Raw genomic sequence first — 24,558 nt, 5'->3', positions numbered from 1 at the left:
ATATATAAATTATCATTCAATAGGAAATTAGAAAATTAATATTTCCATGCTAAGCTTTTGGATATTGGATGTATCTCACAATTAAAGCATACTTTACTTCGGACTTAGTTTGAGGGGCACGAGCACCGGCAAGATGACTGATTCCTCATGCTTCGTGCCTATTCGTTCTTCAGCTGAATCCAGGCGGATATTCCCCATCGCCTCTGATGTGCTCCGGTGGTTGTTGCTTCCTTCACTTCACCGTGTCGGTGTTTACTGACCTCGGGTCAATGCTAGTCGGCTGCGAGCAAACAAAGGCAGACTCGGACGCCAGACGCACGCGGCTCCCGAGTTCATGGCCGGCAGCTCGCCCTCAGGGTCGGAGGCCGGGATCCGGCGACCTCAGCCCTTGCCGCAAGCCGGATAGCTCCCAGCGCAACAACCAGCGCACACGCAAATCGAAGGCTCCGCTTGCATGACTGCAGAACTTCCACGCCCGTCCCAGCGTCGCTTTTACACGGCATCAATGAGCGCAGCAGCCGCGACGAAGGCGGGACTTCCGGAAGCGCCGAGTCACAACTTCCGAACGGAGGCGGAAGCGCCTCTCGGGTTTACGCTCGGGAGTGCTGGTACCGCCGTGGGGCCACCGGGGCACCGGAGAGGGCTTCTCGGGTGTCAGGGTTGCGAATCTGAGGGATGAGGAGGGACCATGGCCAGCGACGGGGCCAGAAAGCAGTTCTGGAAGCGCAGCAACAGCAAGGTCCCGGGCAGGTGGGTGTGACGGGGAGGGCCGGGTCAGGGTCAGGGGTCAGAGGTCAGGTGGCTGTGCTGTCCTGTTGGACGGCTGGTGGAGTAGGGGTCTGAGGAGGGGAACCTGGGCTCCGAGGAAACTGGGGCGATGTGAGGGGCTCGGGGGATGGGGTCGGCAGTGGGGGCGTGGGGTCTGGGAGGTGACAGTGGCCGCACCTAGGAGCGAGGAGGACGAGGAACTGACCCCAAGTGTCTCCAGAGCCTGACAGGTTCTCTTCTGCGAAACTCTTTGGCTCCCTGGGGAAGGTGGAAGGAACTGACGCGGGTCATGCCCTGGAGAGTTTGGTGGAATCAGGAAACTGGCCGGGAAGAGGCAGCGTCTGCCGGGGATGTTGGTCTCTGCAGGGTGTTTGGTGATTTTGACCACTTGATTGGCTTTCTTGTCTCTGGTGGGCTGATGCTTGCTTTGAGCGAGGAAGCCCCTTGTGAATTTGTCTGTTCCCACCTTCTGGCTCTAGACTCCAATCTTCTGACAGCAGCAGGAAACAGATACCTGGGTGCAGTCTGGAAGCTATAGAGCTCCAAAGTCCTTCTGCGATTGGTTATGGCCTGACGCCTCTCCAGGTCTTAGGGAATGAAGACACAGTGTACAGAAAATACCTAAGCTCAAGTCAGCCACTGACTAGACCGTGTTTCAGACAAGTGCATCTCAAGATTTCAAACGTAGTTTATTTTGTTCCCAAACCAAAGCCTGAGATACCGAAACCTAAGATTCTGACGTTAGCCATCCTTTCAGCCCTTATGATTTTGACATTTTAGTAACTTAAATAGAGCCATTCAGTAGCAAAGAAAATGGGCTGTGCTCCTGCACTTCACAAGAGACACCATTGTGTGAGTGTTAAAATTGTAAACTTTGACATTCATTGCGTTCAGCCATAAAATGTACTTTCAGAGTGGTTGGGAGGTAGCCGGAGTTACTGATTGAAGGGCCACAATGATCGGGAGAAGGAGTAAGTCCTGAGAAGTGCTCAGATACTGTATTTTTTTTTTTTTTACCGTACCAGGACCAGGCTCGAACAGTTAAGAACTGTTATACAAACTGATGTCTCATAGTTTGAGACAAGTGGAAGATACTGGGATAATAGTGAGGAGGAGGGCCTACTGTCACAGGGAAAAACATGAAGAGCCTAGTGTCTATATAAAAAGAGCCACATGGCAGTGTGACTTTTGCCTTTACATCTTGAGGCTTTGGTTCTCCTTAAGTGTGAACTAATTCACACTTAACTGAGAGTCAACTGACATATAAAAACAATGGAGTTACTTTGTGGAGTTATAGAAGCCAATGAACTTTTCCATCAAAGACGTGTGTGTGCGTGTGTGAGTGTGTGTGTGTGTGTGTGTTTGTATGTTTTGAGATAGGGTCTCTTTCGTACTACAGGCTGGCCTTGAGCTTCTTACTCTTCTGTGTCAGTATCCTGGTATACATGTCACTACACCTGGCTTGGTAGTTTGTCATTGTACTGTGTTAAATAGTGTTGTCCCTTATACTTGCACAGATGGAACTAAGACTGTGACCTTGCGTGGAAGTAAGGGTCTTTGTAGATGTCGCTGAGCTAAGATGAGGTCATACTTCTATTGGGTATCCCTGATTCAGTCTCTGGTTCCCGTAAGAAGGTGGAACTTTAGATACAGAGAGAGACAGAAATAAGGAAGATGACCCTGCCAAGGCGAAAGCAGAGATTGGAGTGATGTATTTACAAGTGAAAGTCAGGGAAGGCTGGCAACCAGCAGAAGCTAGAAGTGAAAGGAAACAGCCCTCACTGATTGCATAGTCTGCTGACACCTTGGTTTAACGACCCAAAAGAGAATGCATTTCTACCTCTTTAAGCTCCTATCTTTATGGTTGTTTGTTATAGGAAACTAATACAATCCCAGTCTTTTCAGTGTGACCCCACATTACCAAAGACAGATTTCTTTCCACTTGGCTTTCTTGCCAAGCTGCATCATATCAGGTACTTTTAAATTTTTTTAAAAGATTTATTTATGTTTTATATATACAGTGTTCTGTCTGCATGTATGCCTGCATAACAGAAGAGGGCACCAGATCTCATTACAGATGGTTGTGAGCCATCATTTGGTTGCTGGGAATTGAACTCAGGGCCACTGGAAGAGCAGCCAGTGCTCTTAACCTCTGAGCCACTTCTCCAGCCTCCTATCATGTACTTTTTTTCTTTCTTTTTGTTTTTTTCCAGACAGGGTTTCTCTGTGGCTTTGGTGCCTGTCCTGGAACTAGCTCTTGTAGACCAGGCTGGCCTCAAATTCACAAGGATCTGCCTGCCTCTGCCTCACTAGTGCTGGGATTAAAAGCGTGCGCCACCACCATCCGGCAATATCATATACTTTTGAGAAGAGCTCCCATGTCACAGAATTGATGGGGAATCTTGTGACTTGCTAGAGGCTGCTGCTGAGGACAGGGCAGGGGAGAGGCTGGACCCTGCAGAGAACCTGTGCAGCCTCTGTGTTGTGCTGTAGCTCTCCCTCGTGGCTGTGTTCCTGTTTTGGGTGACAGCCTGAAAGTCTCCCAGAAGGAGAATGTGCAGAGGTGTGCCCCATTTCTTCTTGAATGCCCACACTCTGGGTTTTCACCTGCGTCGTGCAATGCTGGCAGAGAGCTAGGCCAGGCTCCCAGGGTGTAGCCTGCTCTTTCAGTGGGCCTTGTGTTTATTGTCTGCCACCAGGGGAGCCCTGAGGAGAAGCCCGAGGAGGCACAGAATCTTACCTCAGAGTTCCAGACAGTGAAGGGAGCTCTGCAGAGCAGAACCCCTGTCAGTTCCTTGCTAGTGCAGATGTTGGATGGGGTTCCAGCAAGGCCTTGGTGCTCCACCAGTATTTTGTCTGCCAGGGATTTGTCATTTGCAAAACGTGGCTTTGTCCTCTAGGTAACACTCACCAAGGCAGGTTGGGTTTAAAACCCCTTGGCTGCTTCTGTAGAAATGCGTGTCACGCACAGGCGTTTCTTTGTGCTGTCTTTCTAACCTGGCTGCTGCTCAGCTGTATAGCTCCATCTCCTGCTCATTCTCTTTATGTGCCCTTAGCAATGCATGATGAGCTTCGACTTTAGGGCCTTCCACATCCCGTGTGGTACTAGCTTTCCATTTTCATGCTCATGTAGCTGACTGGAATGTTCCTTCCCTCCTTTTACTCTCCACACTGCATCTGCAGCCTGCTTCCTTAATGCCTTGCTGGTTTCTCTGCAGTTGGGACTCAGGCACCTTTTCACATACTGGCTTCTTCACTAGGCTACAGCTCTGCCTGTTTAGGAAGTAACACTTCCTAACCCCCCCCCCCCTCCCCGTCTTCATTGTTAAAGACTGAGGAATAGTGGCTGATCCCAGCTGTCTCTCACATTAGCCTGGAGTGAGAACAAGATTTGGCCAAGAGAGCTGCATGAGATATGGTCTTCCTGTAAGAGCTTCTGATATTTGTACTTCCTGGTCTTTGGATGTGTGTTTTGAGTGAGTCTTTTTTAGAATTTCCTTTTCTGGATGTGCTCACATACAGAAAGACTATACTTTCTACCAGAATGCTAGGGAGCTGACTGGGTTTTAACGTCTCTTCCTGTGATCTGTGTGTTAGTCTCCAATGTATGCCGTTCCTGGAGCTATTTGTTTCTGTGTATGTAGTGGGAGGAGGCTACATTGATCAGATGGTCATGGGAGCCAAGAGAAAATTTGCTTGATCTGTGTCTTAGTTAGGGTTTCTATTGCTACAGAAAACACTATGACCGAAATGCAAGTTGGGGAGGAAAGAAGCTTACACTTCTATATCACTGTTCATCATCGAAGGAAGTCAGGAATTCAAACAGGGCAGGAACCTGAAGGCACAAGCTGTTGTAGAGGCCATGGAAGGGTGCTGCTTACTGACTTGCTCACTATGGCTTGTTCCACCTTCTTATAGAACCCAGTATCAACAGCCCTGGGTGTCACTACCCACAATGGGCTGGGCCCTGCCTCTTTAATCACTAATTAAGAAAATGCCCTACAAGCTGGACTTGGTGACACATTCCTTTAATCTCAGCTGTGAGTTCAAGGACAGCCTGGTGTACAAATGGAGTTCCAGGACAGCCAGGGCTGTCACACAGAGAAACCCAGCTTCGAAAAAAAAACAAACAAATGCCTTACAGCCAAATCTTATAGAGGCATTTTCTTAATTGAGGCACCCTTCTTTTAAATAACTTTGCTTGTGTCAAGTGACATAAAACTGTCTTAACACAGCCTAACTCCATTCTTTCTGGTTAAAGAGACACATAGAGATAGATATCTCTGATTACCTGAGAGCGTGATAAGTTATTCATCCAGTTAATTTTTATTTAACTCTTGCCAGCTACAAAAGTGACCACTGTCTGTGTTCCGCCCATACAGAGCTGACAGTTTAAAGGTGGTGACTGCCATCAAAGCTCTGCAGGGAAGAAGGGTGGATAGCTTAGAGCCAGGTGTGGCGGGAGGGTCTCACGGTGAAACAGTGAGCGGGGACCTCTCCCTGAGAAGTTGCCTTCTGAGTACAGATCTCTCTCCTCGAACCCAGCTGCTGTGAGAGGACAGGAGCAAGGAACCAAGGTGGCCGAGGCTGAGGGGAGGACAGGGTTATACGGACAAAGCAAGATGCGGACTATTACTCTTCCGTTCTGAGTGGGTGGAGAGCCTTTGGAGGACCTGAGTAGCTGTGTGATGGGGCAGCCCTCTGTGAAACAGGGTTGCTTTAGCGAAGAGAGACACAGACAGAGGGGAGAAGGGTATAAGCAAGGGACCAGGTAGGAGGCTCTTGGGACACTTTCAGTAGGGACAGGAGTGGTGGTCATTTCAGTGGGAAAGGCAGTAGGCAGATGATAAGAATCAGAAGGCCTGGGTCCTTGCCTCTTATGACCTGTTCTTTCTGGAGCCATTGACTCAGTTGACTCCTAAAGGACTGTTGTTTTCTGCCATCATCAAAGTTGGAATTCCTGCCACACTAACTTTAAATGCCAAGAAAAAACCCCACACATTGGGTTTGAGAACAGAGGCAGTCTTTCAGTGTGGAGCTGGGGCTTAATGTTTTAGCATGGTTCTGCTTGACTCTGAGCCTTGTTTACAGTAGGGAATGCATGTTGCTGGGGTAGGTGAGGGATGGTATTTGGAAGCGCAGTGTTGGCAAGAAACTATGACGAGGTCCTGCATTCTTGGGTCAGGCTAGGGCAGAGGTGCAGCCTCAGTGCCGTGGCCAGAGAGCTTTCAGCTCCTACTGTTGGAACCTTTGGGAGTGTGAGCAAATGAACTGCTCAATAGACCTGTTTCAGGCCCAGCTGAAGACGGAGGAGGGCTGGGAATAATGAGGCCATTCAGACGTGTATGAGCACCTTTGACATGCCAGAGACCTAGTGCTGGACTAGCAGATACAGCCCATGGAGACAGTGGGAGAAGGGCCCGGGCACATGTGAATATGCATGCTGACTGAAGTTCTGTGAAGGTCGTAACTTGGGCCCGTTGGCAAAATTCCAGCATCCTACTAGGGGAAATGATCACATCCCTTCTGAGGACATTCTGTCTAACTTGGGACCTGGAAGTGGTGAAGGAGTCAGGCTGCCCCTCTGAGGTGCAGGGTGGGCTGCAGGGAACACCAGTGTCTGGGAAGGGATCAGAGTAGCTCAAGCATTCCAGGCTGTAAAAGCATTTGAGGCATTTGAAGCCGTGGAGAAGATCTGGGTTTGAATACAGAGTCTTGAGAGTATTGAAGGATGTTAAGCAGGGCATGGTGGACAACAGTACTGCTCAGCCTTGCAGAGTGGGTAAGAGGAAGCAGGCAGGAAGTGAGGACAGGGTAGAGGCTGTTGGAGAGGAGTGGACAGGGTCAAGGCTCTGAAAGATGGAACTTGCACATTCACTGATGGCCTGGATGTCGGGTAGGCAAGATCAACAGTATGTGGCTTTGTGCATGATCCCAAAGGTCTGTGTCCCCATCTCTAGAACCTGTGAATCAACCGTGTTACCTGACAGAGGGGGTTCAACATGGTCAATCAGTTGGCCTTGACTGACTCCCTTGTCCTTCTGTCCCTGTGTTCTTAGACCTCTGTCTCCTGACTTGTGACTTTGAAATGCTATGTACCTGGTTGGTCCCCACGCTCCCGTTTCTCAGAATCTGGGAAACCCTGGAGTTTGCGTCCCTATGGGGAAGCCATGGAGAGTTCATAGGGACTGTGTTCAGGGGAGCAGGTTTCTCTCAATGTCCGTGTTGATATGTGGAGGGTTGTCTGTGTGACTGGGGGCTGTGGAAGCACTAGCAGGTGGTTCTACTGTGTATGTAATTTTTTTCCTACCCCTCAGTAAGAACTTCATCTTGCCATGTCAATTGTCTCATTTCATCAGCAACATTTTGAAAATAAATGTGAGTCATATTTTCCCTTGCATAGTTAATATAGCAAATTGGTACTGGAATTAATTTAAAATGAAGACAAAAATTAAAAAAAAAATCCCTTGTGCTAGGGTATTGCTCACAGGTAGAAGAACATTTGCCTGGCTTGGCAAATGTGAGGCCCCTGGCCTCTCTTCACCATTTGCAGCAACAAAAGCCTGGTAATGTTTTGATTTGGTGTTATTTGATTATTTGATTTTTATGTAGTTTATAAACTACAAGGACAGCACGTGGATTCTCAGCTCCCTGCTGTGTCCAGGGAAAAAGAGGGGTGTGGCAGAATGAGGACAGCTAGACTTGTTCTGCTCTCTTCCCCAGATCTCCATGCTGCAGCAGGACGAATCCGGGCCAGAGGATGATCTTCCTCTTCCTGCAGCCTAGTTCCCTGTCCCCGTCCCCCTCACCCACAGTCATCCTTCACTTTTCAGTACCTGCCATGAGCAGGCCATTCTGTGACGGGCTCCGTCATCAGGGACCAAGCTTTCTGCCAGCTTTAAGGGGGCTGCAAGGACTGCACACAAAAGTGGATGTGGGAAATATCTCTTAACCTCAGGAGCAGCAGTGGTTGACCATGTCCTTCTTCTAGTGTAGAATCTAGGGATAGATCCCTAAAGTTCATTCTTAGAGCGTGCCCATGCTATACCTGTGCCCAGTGGTGGTGGCAGGGCTTGTGGAATTGTTTACTGAGTGCTTATCTTGGTCCAGTCTTCATAGTGGTTGATGGGAGAGGGGTCTGTGGTTTTCCCCTTTACAGTTGAAGCCAACTAAACAAAGCCAAGTCACTTGCTCAGAACTGTTTGGTTTGAACTGGGGGAGTCTCTGTCTGCTCTGTGCCCGACTGTCATCTCTTCTCATCCCTCCTCATCCCCTAGCTGTGCATCTCTAGGAGAGCTGACTCACCCCAGCTCACTGGAACTGGTGCTCCCAGGGGTAGCTTGGACTCCCACCAGCTTCTCAGAGCCTTCAGGGTGTGCTGGGCTCTTCAGAGCCCAGGGAGCACTGAGCCCCTGAGCTGCCAGGCTGCTTTTGACTGTGTTTCTGGGGTTGCCATATTAGGCAAGCAGCTTCTTCTAGGCTCATCCTGGTGTTCATGTTACAGCTAACAGGCAGAGATGTCACAGGGTCCAAGAGAGTGGAACCACTGTCCTTCCCATTCCTGTGGCTTGTGCTAGGGACTTCTGCTGTGAGTAAGTACCCCAGCCTTTCTGTTCTCCCTTTCTGAAGTGCTGTTTCCTCTTTTCTTGGGACTGTGTGGAAGTCTCCCCTGCCCCATCCCTCCTAGCCCTGAATGTCACAACAGGGCACAGCTGTGGATTCTCTCATGTGCTGTGCCTCAGGGCTGAGGATGATGATGGGACTGGAGAGACAGTGCGGCCGAGCCTGGCCTTGCAGTGAGTCCCTCACATATGCTGCGGTGTGGAAGCCGAGCCCTGGCCCCAGGCTGCTGGTCCTCTGTGAGCCGGCTGGACCCTTATGGGTATGCACATTCAACTAGAGCCCTTCTCTACCTCCTGGAAGCATTGGTTCTGTCCACAGCCCCTCCTGGATGTACTTGCCTATTCTAGGATTCACCCTCTGCCATGTACCTCAGCCATGATGTATGCACAGGACTTGCCCATCGTGCCTTGAGCTGCTACCTTTCTCTGCATTCACACCGTGCCTGCCTAAGCCCAGCTGTGCACTAGGCAGACTCAGTGACAGAGGTCCAGAAGCTGTGTGTCTGCTTGTTGCCTTATATATGTTGCAGTGCTGGTGTGAAGAGGCATCTTTCTTTGAATTTTTGAACTCCAGGGCCATACGAATGATGTTGATCCCTGTCATCTGAATAGAGATGAGCTCTCACAGGGTGTTGAGGGGTGCTGACTGTGGACATATGATGTGCAAGTAGAAAGGCACCAGATCCTGGATAAGGGCAAGTGCTTTGGTGGACCTTAGCATCAGGGACAGCTGCCTTTACCAGTCGGGAGAGCTGTCTTCTTGTTGGAACCTGTGATTTTGTCACTGAATTCTTCCTTTACTGTGCTATGTTCTAATGGATTGTCCACCTTGTGAAAGTGACCAAATGACAGGGATGTCACTTGTTTCTTGCCCCCTTTGGTACTAGCATTGGGTGCTGCTAGTATGTGGTATTTGATGAACGATTTCAATGAGCTGGTCCATGCAGAGCAGGCAGTGTTTATGGTGCCCCTCAAGTGAAGGCCAAGCTGGGGAACTTGGTACTTGGTGTTTTCTTTCCTGACTAGTTGAGACTGCTTTGTCCAAAGCCCTTTGGCATGCACCTCAGGACCTTTCTTTCTTTTCTGTGTCTCCAGCCTGTCTTGTCCCACCCTAGGTCCCTAGAGGTACCTCTTATTCTTGGGCTATATTATCACTTCCTACCCATCCTTGCTCTCTCATTTCTCCTCCTCAAGCTGACTCCCCCCATCTCAAGACAGGGTTTCTCTGTGTAGTTCTGACAGTCTTGGAATTTGCTCTGTAGAGCAGAGTGGTCTCTAACTCAGAGACCCACCTGCCTCTGCCTCCCGATTGCTGAATTAAAATTATATGCCACCACTGTCTGGCTTTCTTATCTATATTTGTCTGTCTGTCTGCCTTGTCCATCCATCCATCCATCCATCCATCCATCCATCCATCCATCCATCCATCCATCCATCCATCCATCCATCCATCCGTGTAACAGCCTTGGCTGTCTTGGAACTTTCTTTGTAGACCAGGCTGGTCTCAAGTTTACAGAGATCCACCTGCCTCTGCCTCCTGAGTGCTGGGATTAAAGGTGTGCGCCACTACTGCCTCATTTTTTTTCCTTTTTTTGAGCTGACATTTTAATGGAGTTCTTTTGTGCTGAAAAAGAGAAACTTTATCCATCCCGCTAGCGGCTGTGAGGCATCTGCTTCAGAGCATTGTTCCTTGGGCATCTCTTCCGCTGCCCTTCCCTGGCTCACTCTGTGATCTACTGCCCTCTGTCTGATTTGCCCTGCTTCCATCGGAGAGCTGTGCTGTGGAACAGGGTAGCCACTGTGGCCTCGGTGATATACTTCACTTGCTCTTCCATCCTGGGGGAGCCCTTCTTGCCTGCTTTGTTCTGGGATCATCAAGCTATATACAGGGTGGACAATGGAGCATGACTAATGGCCCCTCAGTGCATTCTGGTAACTAAGGAGTGCGTTTTAAGTTTCTTTTTCTGCTTTGCGAGGGTGTGTGTGTGGATATAAAGTTTCTGTTCTTTTCATGTGAAGTACCCTGATTTTTTTTTTTTCCTTTGGCCTGTGGTAACAGCATCGTAGCTCATTTCTCCTTCTATTGTTTTAGCGATAACATTTGTATACCATACAGTCCACCCATCTAAAATGTCCAGAATGTAAGCAAGTTGTGTGTGGTGCTTTTGTGCATGCAGGTAGGTAGACCACCGCACATCTGGGAGGCATAGAGGGCAAAGTCTGGGAAGCTGAGCTCCTTCCACCTGGTAGGTTCTGGGATTCAAGCTCAGGTCTACTGTGGTAAACATTCTCCTTACTCAAGGAGCCATCTAGGCAGCCCAGACATTCAGGATTTTAGAATGCATATTCAGAATTATCTAATATGACCACAACTAATTTTAAAATACTTTCATTACAGAAAGAGAAACCATATCTCATTATGCCTTACTTTCCACCCCATTCCCTGGACACCAGTAAGGCACTCCCTCTCCGTGGCGACCCTCTAGACATTTCACATGCTGTAATCATACAGCGCTTTTTGTTTGTTTGAGACAGGCCCTCACTGTGTATCCCAGACTGTGTTTGACCTGCCACTCTCCTGCCTCAGCCTCTTGAGTCCTGTTTGACCTCCTTTTCGCTTTGCATATTTTTAGGCTTGTCTATGCTACAGCATGGGACAGTTGAGGTGTTCCTCCATTTACAGTGGGGTCAAATCCTGGCACCTACTCTTTTGTAAGCTGAGAGTGCAGCCTGCCAGACCTAGTCTCGGGGTGTAGTGCACTGTGCAGCATCACAATTTCCACTCACTGGCTCACTGCTGCTGCCCAGTATTGAGAAAAAGTATGGTATCACACACATATTGTGAGCCCAGGAAAGACCACAGTTAAAATGTATGTAAGCCGGGTGGTGATGGCACACGCTCTTAATCTCAGCACTCAGAAGGCAGAGGCAGGAGGATCTTTGTGAGTTCGAGGCCAGCCTGGTCTACGAGAGCTAGTTCCAGGACAGGCTCCAAAGACTACAGAAAAACCCTGTCTTGAAAAACCAAAAAAAAGTTGTATTTTCTGTTCAGTATGTATTACTTTTACACCGTTGTGAAATGTGGAAATTGTGTTGAGCCATCATAAGTTGGGGACCATTTGTAAGTTCTTCACTTTATGCCCCAGACAGGGTCTGGCTGTGTAGCACAGGATGACCTTGAACTGAGATTCCCCTACCTTAGCTTCCTGAGTGCTGGGATTCCAGGTATGCAGCAATACTTGGTTTCATTGTTTTATGATTTAATACTCCCTCATGTGAACAAGCCTCTGTCATTCTCTGTTCACCAAGTGATAGACTTTGGATTCTTTCTACTTGCTGACTGCTTGTCATGCTGGGCTTTCTTTTCTCCAGCTCTTTGTGACCTGCATCCCCAAGGACTCTGAACTTTGACCCTTCTGGCTCAGTGAGTCAGTCTCTTAGAGATTCTATCTCTTGTGACCCTAGAGTCTCATTCATTAGAAGACGAGTTAGAGACAGAAAAGAACCGCACGGATTACTATAGCACACAGTACACACGAGTCTCCTCCAGCCCAAGAAGAAGCATCACACACCGTGGCTTCTCTCCTTGCATGCAGTTCCTTCTCTCTGTTTCTAGACAGCCACTGTTCTGAGTTAGCCTTCATTCTCAGACATGCCGTACCGACTGCTTTTATGTCAGCTTGACAAAAGCCAGAGGCATTTTGAAAGAGGGAACCTCAATCGAGAAAATTTCCCCAAGCCTGTAGTGCATTTTCTTGATTGATGATTGATGTGGGAGGGCCCAGCTTACTGTGGGTGGTGCCACCCCTGGGGTGCAAGAAGAAAGAAGGCTAAGCAAGCCCTGAGGAACAAACCAATAAGCAGTGTGCCTCCATGGCCTCTGCATCAGTTCCTGTCTCCAGGTTCCTGCCCTGTTTGATTTCCTGCCCTCACTGCCCTCAGAGATGGACTGTTACTTGGAAGCAAAAGATGAAATAAATTATTTTCTCCCCAAGTTACTCTTGGTTATGGTGTTTATCACAGCAATAGAAAAGTAGCTGAGACACACGTGGTAGGAATCTTTCCATTCATATCCACATGCAAAAATGCAAGTGTTTTGCATAAACACAGTTTACTGTTGATCAATTAATTGATCTCGTTTTGTTCACTGTGGTTAGTTTCTGCATCATACTTTGCTTTCTGTGTATTTGTTCCTTAGTTGATAATGAGCATCTTGGAGACAGAGCCTGGAGCACTTCTGGGCAAGTGCTTTATCACTGACTCAGCATCTGGTTGTATGTGTGCTGGGGGTGTGGCTCAGTGGTAGAGTGCTGACATAGCACACAGGAAACCCTAACTCTGATGCCCAACCCTGCTACAAGTTTTTGCTTTTTCTTTTTAGTATCACAAGCTTTGCCCGGCTTCTTTCCTTACATATTTTCACAGCGTTTTCTGTGTCTCTGTGCCAGGATGTAGTATTCTATCACGTATCCTTTTCATGATGAGTCCCCAGTGTCCTGGGTTAGTGCAGAGTTTTAAAAGATGTGCAATTTATTCAAAAGCACATTTATGTACTTTCTTGGGGAGTGGTTGGGGCCATCCCGCACATGCAGCTCTGCAGCACATCCCCAGCCATGAATGTTCTTTACAGAAGGGCTTCCTTATCTGAGGTAAGAATGCATGTCACTTGCCACTGCTCTTCAGTGGCTTCGATGAAGTCTCTTTTTCTCTTTTAGCAATGCTAGACCAAAATAAATGCAATTTTAATAAGGTAAAAATGAGGCTCCTTTAAGTCTGAGCTTGAACTTTGTTGGAAGATTTTCTACTCAATAAACACAAGTGGTTTGCCTATGAAGAATTAATGAGTTTCCCGCTCTGCTGGGAGGGAAAGGCCTAAAGTCTTTGATAATGCTGTAGAGACTTTTATGAAAATGACATGCAAATAGTGCCCCGCAGGCCAAGCTGCCTACTGTTTGGAATATGAATATATTGGGGGTGGTGGTAAGAAGAAGCATGTGAACGTTGGTGTCAAAATAGATTGGCAGTGGTGACAGGTGCTCCATGTGGGTCACGTTCTGTGTACACACGCAGGGCTACTACCACTGTGGCTGCCTTGGCCACAGTGTTGCTTTGTTTCTGTTTGGATGCCAGGTTTCATACTGGCAAGCACACACTGCCACTGCTGCATGCTCTCACCCTGTGTACATTCTCATGTCGGTTCCCAGGATGGGGAACTAACGTCCGGAGAGTCGACTCCCCCAAGCTTTACCAGCCTTACCAGCCAGTAAGTGTTGGTTCTGGAAGTGGAACCTGGGACTGTTTGACTCTTCATCCTGAGGGCTCTGCAGCAGTCTTAGGACACTTCTTTAGTAAGGTTTTGGGGAAGGACACCCCAAGTTGTATGTGATCTCAATTGCTATGTGTCTCATTTCTCCCTTGACATATAACACATACCTGATTCTCCAGGGGTCTGTAGTCAGAAATTCAGGTAGTGCACAGGGCTGTGGGGACTCGATTCTTGTTCGAGGATGTTCTGGGAGGACTCGAAGATTGGAACTGAAATAAAGCTCTTCACTTTCTTGTCTTACTGTGATCAGTGGGCTGCTATAGGTTGCCAGTTGTGATGGGTCAGTTGAGGTGGGTATTCATGGGCACTTCTTGTAACTAGTTTGGATTTCCGTGTATTGTCTGGAGTTGAAGAGAGTCAGGTGGAAGCTCTGGTGTATTAATTAGTCAAGGTTCAGCAAGAATGTTAGTTCTCCCCTTTCATACTCTGTGTGCCTGCGGTCACCCATTTCAAGTTCATGTAACTGGACTTACCCACTAGAAGTGCAAGTCTCCCTCCATTGCTCTCCACTTTTCCACTGAGGCAAGGTCTGTCAATCATCCAGAACTGGATGGTGTGGTACCACTGGTCCTGCTAGCCAGCCTCCTCTGGGTTTCCTCTGTCTCTGCCTCCTGAGGTTGGAATTACAGGTGAACTGTCATGTTCTGCTATTTAACTGGGTCCTGGGGTCCAAACTCCTGTCCTTTTCTTGCTTGCATGGCAAGCACTTTAGTCATAAGCCATCTCTTTAGCCCCATCTGTCAGGAAATTTCTGCCTGCCACTATTTTAGGTGAGATACCTTTTCAAGGGAAAACCAAGACCGGATTTAATGTGAGCCCATGCTGTGTTCCCACAGGAATTATTATCACAGGGTATTGTAACATTAGGCTGCTCTCTTGGATTGGCACAGTGTAAGGACCTTAACACTTGGACTAAATGATATTATACCTATTTTTGCCTCTCTTCTGTCTGGTCATATAGTTGCTAGTTGCTATCCAAAAAGTGTTTGTTAAATTCCACTAACATTTTTAGGTTACAAAAACACTTGATATAATTAAGACATTGTGCTCTGGGTCTACAAGGCTGAAAACAGAAGGTTGCCATATTTTAGCTTGTCTTAAAGCTGTCCTTAAGCCAGTGAGGAGAGGTTATACAATATAAACAGTGGTATTGGGCAGATTGCTTTTTACACGTTTTCTGCTCAAGTGTGTAAGGAGAAAGCGACGGCTGTACTGGAAAGGGTAATATACTCCCAGTTCTAGATGAGGACATCTTTGGTAGATTGCTATTTTGGCCATACTGCATGAAAGAAAAAAATTCTCATGTTGCAGATCAGTAAGAGGGTGAACTCTTGTTAGCAGATGGACACAGGATATGAAGAGTTTACATAAAGAAAAGGCACCCGTCAACAATATCTGAGGCACGAAGCCAGCGTGGAGATTGCTTCCCTTCTGTCCAGTTAGTGGTGTCTGGCCATCTGCCAGGCCTTGCTGGGGGAAAGGGAACTACTTGACTGTCCTTTGGCAGTATGACCAGCCTCTTTAAGTGCGTGCCTTATGTCCAGGGCATTCCCACTGCAAGAATTTGTCCTCCGGAGGTTATCTAGTGGTGTGTAGTCATTCCTCTCCAGAGGTGTTATTGCTGTCCTTGGGACCACAAACAGTTTTAAATCAGTCTGTGTTTTGCAGTCAGCCTTGGGTAAACTCATTCTGTTGTAGCCATATGGTAGCACAGTGTGAAATTAGAACTGATACTGTCCAGGGAGGTGGCACAGGCCAGAGATGAGGTAATTGACGCTCATTCTATTCCTGTGGTGTTTAAAGCGTTTACTGTTGAAATAATTAAGATTTACAGGGAGTTGCAGAGGGATGTGTAGGGAAGTCTGCACACTCTCAACCTCATAGTAGGCTTTTAAATTTGCATATGCTACTTCTAGTCTCTGCATATCAAGTCACATCTGAAGGTAATAAATGATTTAAGTAAACTGAAGAAAGTGAAGAAGAAGTCATAATATGGGGAAATACTTCACAGTCTATTTCAGAATCAGGAAGGTAGAATTTAATTTTTAAAAATATTATTTTTATTATTATTTTAAATAATCTTATTACATTTTATTGACTTATTTTTTTTTGTGTGTATGTGCCATAGCATGCAGGTAGAATCAGAGGTCAGCTTGTAGGAATTTTCCTCCCACTGTGTGGGTCCTGGGCATTGAACTCAGTTCGTCATGATTAGGGGCAAGTAGTTTTATCCACTGATGTGTTTTAGTGATACTAATTTTCTTTTTTTTTAACTTTTAATTATGTTTATGTGTGTGAATATGTAGGGACGAGTGCGTAGGAGTGCAGGTGCCCATGGAGGCCAGAAAAAGGCATCTGGTTCTTTGGGGATGGAGATATAGGTAGCTTTAAGATGCTTGATGTGGATGCTTAGAATTGAACTTGGGTTCTCTGCAAGAATTGTAGATGATGTAGATGATCCATCTCTCCAACCCTAGGATTTAATATAAAAATGTTTTCTAAGCTTTTTCTTATAGTAAATGGGAATCAGCACAGAGACCAAGATCAGCATTGGGCAATGCGCAGAGAGTGAGTGAGTGACTTTGGAGCATGCAGTCCTAAATGGGATGTCCTTATCAAGCCCCTCCCCTCAAGGCTCAGGGATCTACGTGGAGGAGGTAGAAGGATTGTGAGAGCCAGAGGAGATAGCCTCTTCCAGACACAGCAGGACTGATCTGCACGTGCACTCCCAGACACTGTGACAGCAGGAACAAGACCTGACAAAATCCTAGCACTGAGACAAGGGCACGTGGATCTAACCAAGAAACTGCTGCTGCTGCTGCTGATACCTGCTAGGGAAGGGACAGTCTGTCTTCTCCAGTGGAGACTGCCTGGGTGTATCAACCACACTCCAGGGCAGGCCCCATGCTCAGCTGCCTGGGTGTATCAACCACACTCCAGGGCAGGCCCCATGCTCAGCTGCCTGGCTGTATCAACCACACTCCAGGGCAGGCCCCATGCTCAGCTGACTGGCTGTATCAACCACACTCCAGGGCAGGCCCTGTGCTCAGGAGCATTTGACCCACACAAAATAGACTCCATCTTTTTTTGTGTACTTTTTGTTTTGGTTTGGTATTTTTTTGTCTTATTGTTTTGATTTTTCCTGTTCTTTGAGAGGGAGGTGGCAAGGAACTGGGGGAGGGGAAGAATATGATCAAAGTATATTGTATGAAAAAGGTTAAAAAATAAAAACATCTTTTAACTCACGTTAAAAATACTACATTTATTTTCATGCATGTGTCAGAGCTTAATGGAGATCGGAGAACAACTTTGGGACTCAGTTTGCTCCTCTCACCGTGTAGATGATTAAACTCAGGGATTGAACCCAGGTTGTCTGGCTTGGCAGAAGGTGCTATTACCAGCTGAGCCCTGTGTAGTCCCAGAATTTCATTAAATCACAAAACAAAACATGTTTACCTGAATTGGTCTTCATGTTTCTCTTTGTACACTTCTTTCTTCACCAGGGTCTTGTGTCAAAACCCCAGAGTGTCATGTCTGCCTTGGGACTGTACCAGTTGGGATGTCAGATGACAGTGGCTGGGGTTAATAGGGCTTCATTTACTTCCTGTACCCGGAAGTGAAAGGAGGTGGTTAGCTTGGAGCCCTTGCTCACTGCAGCCACCACAGACCTGCTCTGTTTTCAGAGGTGCCTTCATTCTCTTGAGAGAGATACCCAGGCCTCACCTCACCTCTGTTCTGGGACATGCCTGAGTGGGAGAAGCCGAGGTCCAAGGGTGCTGGCTGAGCCTGTCTGGTTTTGTTGGAAAAGTTACAGCCTTCATTTCTTTCTAAATCGCTTATACAATTTTTGTTTATAGTTGGGTAATCAGACAGAGCAGCGCCTGGTAGAAATTCCCAGTGACATTCCCTTGTGAGGTCAGGTTCTGCTTGTAAAACACATTTGCCAGCAGTTGCTCAGGGACCCTGTTGTTGGCAGGGGTCTGAGAGGACTCCTGGAGAGCCATGCTTCCTGATCTCAGAAAGGGCCTGAATGTCTGGCCTGTTGGTGGGGGTGTGGCCTGTGTGGTGCCATTCCTCATTGGATTGGCCCTTAGCCTGGGTGGCTAGATGTTTAGTTGTTGGTAGAATGTGGCTTCTCTTGGGCTTGTGGCCTAGGAACTGGCGCCTTCCTTGCTTCAGTCAGTGTTGGGCTCTCAGTAGAGCTGGGGGAAAGAAAAGCTAATTTTTTGTTTCCCTGTTTTCTTAGCATCCAGCATGTGTATGGAGCCCAGCACCCACCCTTTGACCCACTGTTACACGGCACGTAAGTGGCAGTCAGTGTCTTGCTTCTGCCAACTCATTGGGGTTTCTGAGGGAAGGGAAGTGTTCTGTCAGTCAACAGATGGCTCATTTACTTGCTTTGTGAGAAATTGCTGTCTGTGCATCGTTTACCCTGTAACTGGGCGGTGGGATATGGGGGCTGCGGGTTGTAGTACCTTGTAGAGGGTAGAGAGCTGGCGCTCCTGGCTTGAGGGCAGTGTGCCTCCAGACTGTCCTGACAGCTCATGTGAATTCTCCCTATGTGCTGTACTCTCTCTGTCCTGGGCTTGGCTGCTCCAACTCTTGGGCTCAGTGCAGTGCTATACTTGTCTGTCATATTTTCTCCCTTATACTGGGGCTGCTGGGATGTGTAGTCACACTTGGAGGGAACTCCATGTAATCATCTCTGTGTATATGCAAAGGCCCTGTTCTCTGCAGGGTCCTCTTTTCCTGGCCCCCTCTGCTGCTGCTCTGGAGCTGGGCTGAGATGGAGGGAGAGGGAGAATGCGCTCTCTAGCTTTGGCACATTGCTCTATACTCCTGTGCTGTTTACTGCTCTCTCCTGAAATGTCCCCCTGCCCATCGCGCAGCCTGTGCAGTGCCAAGTGCTCTTTTGATGCCTGCACAGTGTGCTTTTCTTGGCACCCTCATCTAGATGAATTGTACTCTCACTGGGGATTCTTTTTTGGCTGAATGTGCACAGTAAAGATGCCTTTGCTTTGTAGCTTGCTTAAGTCCACGCCCAAGGTGCCCACCACTCCAGTGAAAGCCAAGAAGGTCAGCACCTTCCAGGAGTTTGAGAGCAATACCAGTGACGCTTGGGATGCGGGCGAAGATGATGATGAGCTCCTTGCTATGGCAACGGAGAGCCTGAACTCTGAGGTGGTCATGGAGACAGCTCACCGTGTCCTGCGCAACCACAGCCAGAGGCAGAGTCAGCCCTCACAGAAGGAGATGCCAGAGCCGGAGCCTCAGCCCATAACAGAGCCTTCTGTAGCTCCGAGTGGTGACCTCCGTCTGGTGAAGTCTGTCAGTGAGAGCCACACTCCTTGTCCTTCAGGTAGAGATGAAGGGATAGTAGAGCCAAGGATGGATTGGACTGGAATAAGGGGAGCTGTGTGTCTATTTACAGCAGGACTCTGGGCCAGGAGAGCCTGTTAGGGCATCTTTCATGTGTCTGTGGTACTCCCAGACCCAGCAAACCAGCTCATTGCCCATGGGATCTGATGTGCTTTTCTTTCTTCCTGGAGCTGCGGGCGTCTTTCCTACAAATGAAATGTTAAGGCTCACGGCTTGTCTACGGGCCCACAAGAGGGGCCATGGAGCAGCACAGGAGATGTGAGATCACAGGCTCCTTCAGAAAGGAGCAAAGAGCCCCCAAGCATGCGTCTCCTGGGTAAGGGCGCTTTCCTCTCATTTAAAGAGGAGAGAGCAGATCCACAGTAGCCTAAAGCCACCCTGCTAGATTCCAAAAGGGGCTTTGTACCTAGTCTGGTTTTCAGAACTGCCTGCTGGGAGCTGATGTGCTAAGATGTTAGTTTCTTCAGGTGAGAAGCTGCCTTTATTTCATTTGTAATGAATTTAGAATTGCTGAGCTTACCCAGGAACTGCAGTGGTTTTTGAGTTCTCTGAGAGATCCACCTCCAGTGGTGGTGTCTAAGGGTTGGCTCACTGCTGTGCTTGTGAGTCATGGACACAACTTCTCAAGCCCCCACAGAGGGTAGAGCATCTAGGGCACTGTTATCTCCAGCGATGGCCCTCAACACATAGATGTAGGAGCTGACAGTGGGCAGGACTATATTGTGTCTGGCTGGGGGTCCTGACCAGAAGCAAACTCAGATCCAAGCATATGTCACATTGTGGCAGCCTCCTTGGCACAAGTAAAGCGACTAGTTCTTTGACTGTCATGTTAATGGAGAAGTGGCTGTGATCTCATTGCTGTGTCCTCTGCAAATTGTGGGTTGAGCATTCTGTGTTTGCTTTCTAGGAGAGGTGGTTTTTTTGAGCACTTAATAATAATAGCATGCTGGGGGTGTTCACTGTGTGGCTAGTCTCTTTGATGATGAACTCTTTAAACACCTTAGGCTTCTAGGAGAGAGTTGTGTTGTCTCCCTTTACAGCTGTGGCACCAAGAAGACCCTGAACTACTCACGAGGTGGGCCTGGGGTGTTAAACCCAGGGTCAGTGGCTCCAGGTCCCTGCTGCTAGTGCTGGCTACTGCAGAGACCAGGGGTTCTCGTCCAGAGATGCTGCCCCCAGGGGACATGTGGCGGTATCTTGGGTAGTGTGTTTGAGCTGGAGCAGGATGTGTTTGTCACTGAACATGGTAGGTGTGGTAGGGATGCTGCTCAAATGTCTACAGTGCCCTGGTAGTGACTGAACATCCCCCTGACCACTCCCTTGGGTGAGGCCAGGGAGTGCTGTGCTGCAGTTGGTGGAACTTCTGCCAGGATTGGTTACACTGGTCCTGGGAGCTCCAGGAATGTGTGGAGAAGATGTGGTCCCCTTTCCCTGCTCCTGTTACCTGTGGACTGTTGATATTTCCTTATATGAGGAAGGAATGTGAAGGCCACTGGATCCCCAACCCAGCCAGATTCTAGCCACTCCCTCCTGCGCCTCCCAGATAGCTGTGTGTGATTTTGCCTCCAGAACGTTTTCTTGTGACCTCTGTCTTGGTCAGTGTTCTCTTGCTGTGAAGAGATGCCATGGCCACAGCAACTCTTATTTATAAAAGAAAGCATTTAACTGAGACTTTCTCCCATTCCTGGCTGGAAGCATGGTGACATGCAGGCAGACATGGTGCTGGAGAGGTAGCTGAGAGTTCTCTGTCTGGATCACAGGCACAGGCAGGAGGAAGAGAGAGACACTAGGCCTGCCTTGAGCATTTGAAACTCCAAAGGCCACCTCCGGAGATGCACTTCTTACAAGGCCACAGCTACTCCCAAAAGGCCACACCTCCTAATCCCTGTCACTCCCTAATGGCCAAGTGTTTAAATATATGAGCCTATGGGGACCATTCCTACTTAAACCATCTCAGCCTTGTATGGTAGAATATATAGATAATGGAGGATCTCTGGGACATACTGGCGAGTCTAGCTAAATCAGTGAGCTTCCTGCCCAGTGAAAGACCCTGCCTCCAAACATGGGGGCTTGAGGGAGACACCTGTTGTAGAACTCTAGCTTCTAAATGCAAGTACACATATGTGCACCACACACATGTGCACAGACTCTCCCCATGCCATTCTGCTCTTGAATTCCAGGCCTGTTCTCGCTGGTGGGTGGGGGTTTGTTCTGGATGCTGCCTGCAGATAAAGGCAGGAGCAGAGGTCCTCAGGTTAACCCTTGGGCCAGATTCTGCCCAGGAGCTTTACTCTTGCTCCTGGGTTGCCTGGATGGCTTCCTATCCTGACTAGGGAGTGGATGCAGGCACAGGTGAGGTTCTTGACCCCATCATCTGTAGTGCCTAAGGTAGACACTAGTGTGTTAAATTTAGATCTTACCTGTGGCTCGTTTTTGACCGTACACTGGTTTCCGTCTTCTGAAAGTTGAGGCTGCTGGGTGGGGGTTAGAGCTAGCCGTCAGAGGAGTGCTCTGGGCTTCCGGGCTGTCAGGATGTGCTCAGATGCAGGTGTATCTGTTTTACTGGTGAATAGCACTGTCAGTGAGTTACGTTTAGTGCTGCTGACAGGAGAGGGAAAGCTGTGCCTGACCATGTTCACAGAGGGCCAGTGAGTGCTATGGTGAGCATGCGGCCACACGGATGAAGGGAGAAGGTGTGTTCAGGAGGTTAGAGGCTTCCGCTAACCTTACCCTCTGTTCTTCTACCCTTTCTAGAAAGCACCAGCGATCCGGTCCCTCTGCAACGGTCCCAGTCTCTCCCCCACTCAGCTACTGTTTCACTGAGTGGCACATCTGACCCAAATGCACTTGGTGGCTCAGCCCTGAGTAACAGAGAGGCCTCTCGGCTGGACAAGTTCAAACAGCTGCTTGCTGGCCCCAATACAGACCTCGGTGAGTCCCTGAGGGTGGCTTGTCTGTTTCTTACAAGACCAAAGGTGTCACTACTGGTTGCACACATGCTGTGTTTTCATGACATTGAGTCTCTAATATGCTGGTAGTCATCTTCCTTTAGCCATGTTTGCTAAAATATTCCTAAACCAGTTTCCTAGCATGTACTTTTTTTTTGTGTGTAGTTTTTCAAGATAGGGTTTTTCTTTGTAGCCTTGGCTGTCCTGGAATTCGCTCTATAGACCAGGCTGGCCTTGAACTCACAGAGATCTATCTGCCTCTGCCTCTTGCATGCTGGGATTAAAGGTGCAGGTGAATATCACCCGGCCTTCCTTTTTAACTAATGCTGCAGAATACTTTTCCTACTGTGGTCCTCGGGGAACCCCTAGAGGCTGGTTAGGTAGTGATCTGTACTCCATAGGCTATGGTTTGTCAGTGACTTCTGGGGGAGTGGGGGAGGTGACTACCATCCTGAACTTTGTACTTTACAGATGTGGGCTATGGGTGACATGAGTGTGACAGGAAAGGCCCAGGTGGGCACTGGGGAGAGAGGACAGTTATCAGGGTGAATCTTTGTGATTTGCCTGGTCCCTTTAGTACCTGTGTGGACAGTGGCTCTGCTTCCAAGTCACTTGTGGTGGAATTGTCATCTGATTATTTGTTCTCTCATTTCCACAGCCTGTATTTGATAAATGAACTCAATGATAGGTGTTTCCTAGGTGCTTGAATTTTCTGAGGGCCAGCAGGTGGTCTTGCTTGAGATACTCATAGCAAGGGAAGAAAAATTTGAACAGGTAGTGCTAGAGCAGCACTTGCTGGCTGAGAGCCAGGAGGTGCAATGCCCAGTTTGCCCAGGAGGTGGCGAGTGGGGCACACTGATTCATGCTTTTGGGAAACTAGGGAGGATGTCTTGACTGGAACAGGGCAACCTTAGGTCTGTACAGTGGACTTTTTTTTTCTTAGATTAATAACTTTTTTGGTTTTTATTTTTGAGGTGAGGTCTCTTTATATAGCTGTGGCTGTCCTAGAACTTACTATGTAGATTAGGCTGACCTTGAACTCAAATAGATTTGTCTGTCTCTGCTTCCTAGTGCTGGGAGTAAAGGCGTGTACCACCACGAATAGCTTACAATTTGATGGAGCACAACAGGATGAAGAGTGAAAGTGGGCCTCGGTGGCCTGTGGACATTGCTTCAGACACTTTTTATGTAATTTCACACTTAGGGAAAGTCTCAAGGACAGTACAAACGACTTCTGTACACAGTGTCACCCACTTTTACCAATTGTTGCATTTTGCCCATTCCCCATTCTCTGTGCTGTGTTTGCAGAACCAATTGAGAGTCAGTTGGAGACTTCCTTCCATTTACTCCGAGGGCTTTGCTGTGTACTTCCTCAGAGCACAGGCTGTCAGTTTAAAGAAGTGTAGCACTGACACAGTGCTGTTTTCCTTGTTGTAAGGATGCGCAGTGTGTGTTGACATTTACCAGGTGTACCCAAGAGTGCTCATTTCCTTGTCCACAGTTCAGAGCTCAATGGCTCCTTCCCCACAGTCCCCTCTGCTCTGATGTCTCCATGAACCTGAATGCTAGTTCCCCTTCCTTGTGTGCTTTGACCCTGACATTCAAGGTGTGCAGACAGTTACCTGTCTGTGTGTGTCGGAATCTTCTTTGTGCTTGGGTCCGGGTGCATGATGCTCAGCAGGGCATCACTTTGGGGTGTATGTCTTTCTCACCCTTCCTCCTCTCTGGGCACCTAAGCAGCCGTCTGTAGAGGGATGCCTTGGAGTCTGGGCATTTATGTAGGACTTTTTCTTCATCCACACCCCACTTTTTAAATTTATATATATTTACAGAGTAGCACCCACTCTTTGGGTGTCCCACAGTTTATTTCACAAGCCCTTTACTGATGGGCATGGAGGATACCCCCGATTTTCTGTCATAACAGCCTAGGACCTTGTACAGATGAGGCGAGAGCTCTTGAAGACATCTGCTACTTTGATGATGGTGACCATAGAGCAGTTCTCACCTGGGGTGGGGAAGAGACCACAGATAGGGTGGCTTTAGGTTTGGCATAGAGCTGGGTAGGTAGACATTCCTGTCACCATAGAAGGAAAACAGGATTGCTCTTAAGAAAGGAGCAGAATCCCCTGGCTGAAGCTGGAACCATATTTCTAGCACACCATGCACCCATGTTTTGTTGTACAGGGGTTGTTAGCTGCTCAGGTTCTGTGCTGGAGCCTAACGGATGTGTAGGGAGGAGGCGGATCCCACTGTGTTTATGGCTATCCTGGGTTTTTTATTTTTCCATATAAAGTTGATTATTGTCTTCTCCAGATCTGTGAAGAATTTTGATGGGATCTTAATGGGGATTGCATTGAATCTATAAATTGCCTTTGATAGAATTGCCATTTTTACTATGTTGATCTTCCCAATCCAAGAGCAAGGGAGGTCCATCCATTTTCTGGTATCCTCTTAAATTTCTTTCTTCAATGCCTTAAAGTTCTTGTCAAATAGATCTTTCACTTCCTTGGTTAGA

General features: G+C 48.0%; 1 protein-coding gene across 1 annotated transcript in view; it reads left to right on the top strand.

The window, feature by feature from the left end:
• The first annotated feature begins 572 nt into the window (after positions 1-572).
• The window catches only part of Tbc1d22a (TBC1 domain family member 22A), a 285,808-nt gene continuing 261,822 nt past the window's right edge, over positions 573-24,558 (top strand). Inside the window, exons 1-4 of the mRNA XM_005354385.1 lie at positions 573-750; positions 17,963-18,019; positions 18,741-19,075; positions 21,850-22,026. Of these exons, the coding sequence (XP_005354442.1) occupies positions 689-750; positions 17,963-18,019; positions 18,741-19,075; positions 21,850-22,026 (631 nt within the window). The 5' untranslated portion in view covers positions 573-688. The remainder of the gene's footprint in view (positions 751-17,962; positions 18,020-18,740; positions 19,076-21,849; positions 22,027-24,558) is intronic.

This window comes from Microtus ochrogaster, chromosome 15, assembly GCF_000317375.1.
Source record: "Microtus ochrogaster isolate Prairie Vole_2 chromosome 15, MicOch1.0, whole genome shotgun sequence".
Lineage (NCBI taxonomy): Eukaryota > Metazoa > Chordata > Mammalia > Rodentia > Cricetidae > Microtus > Microtus ochrogaster.
The sequence above is the reverse complement of the archived record's forward strand: the minus strand, read 5'-3'. Positions and strand labels throughout refer to the sequence as shown.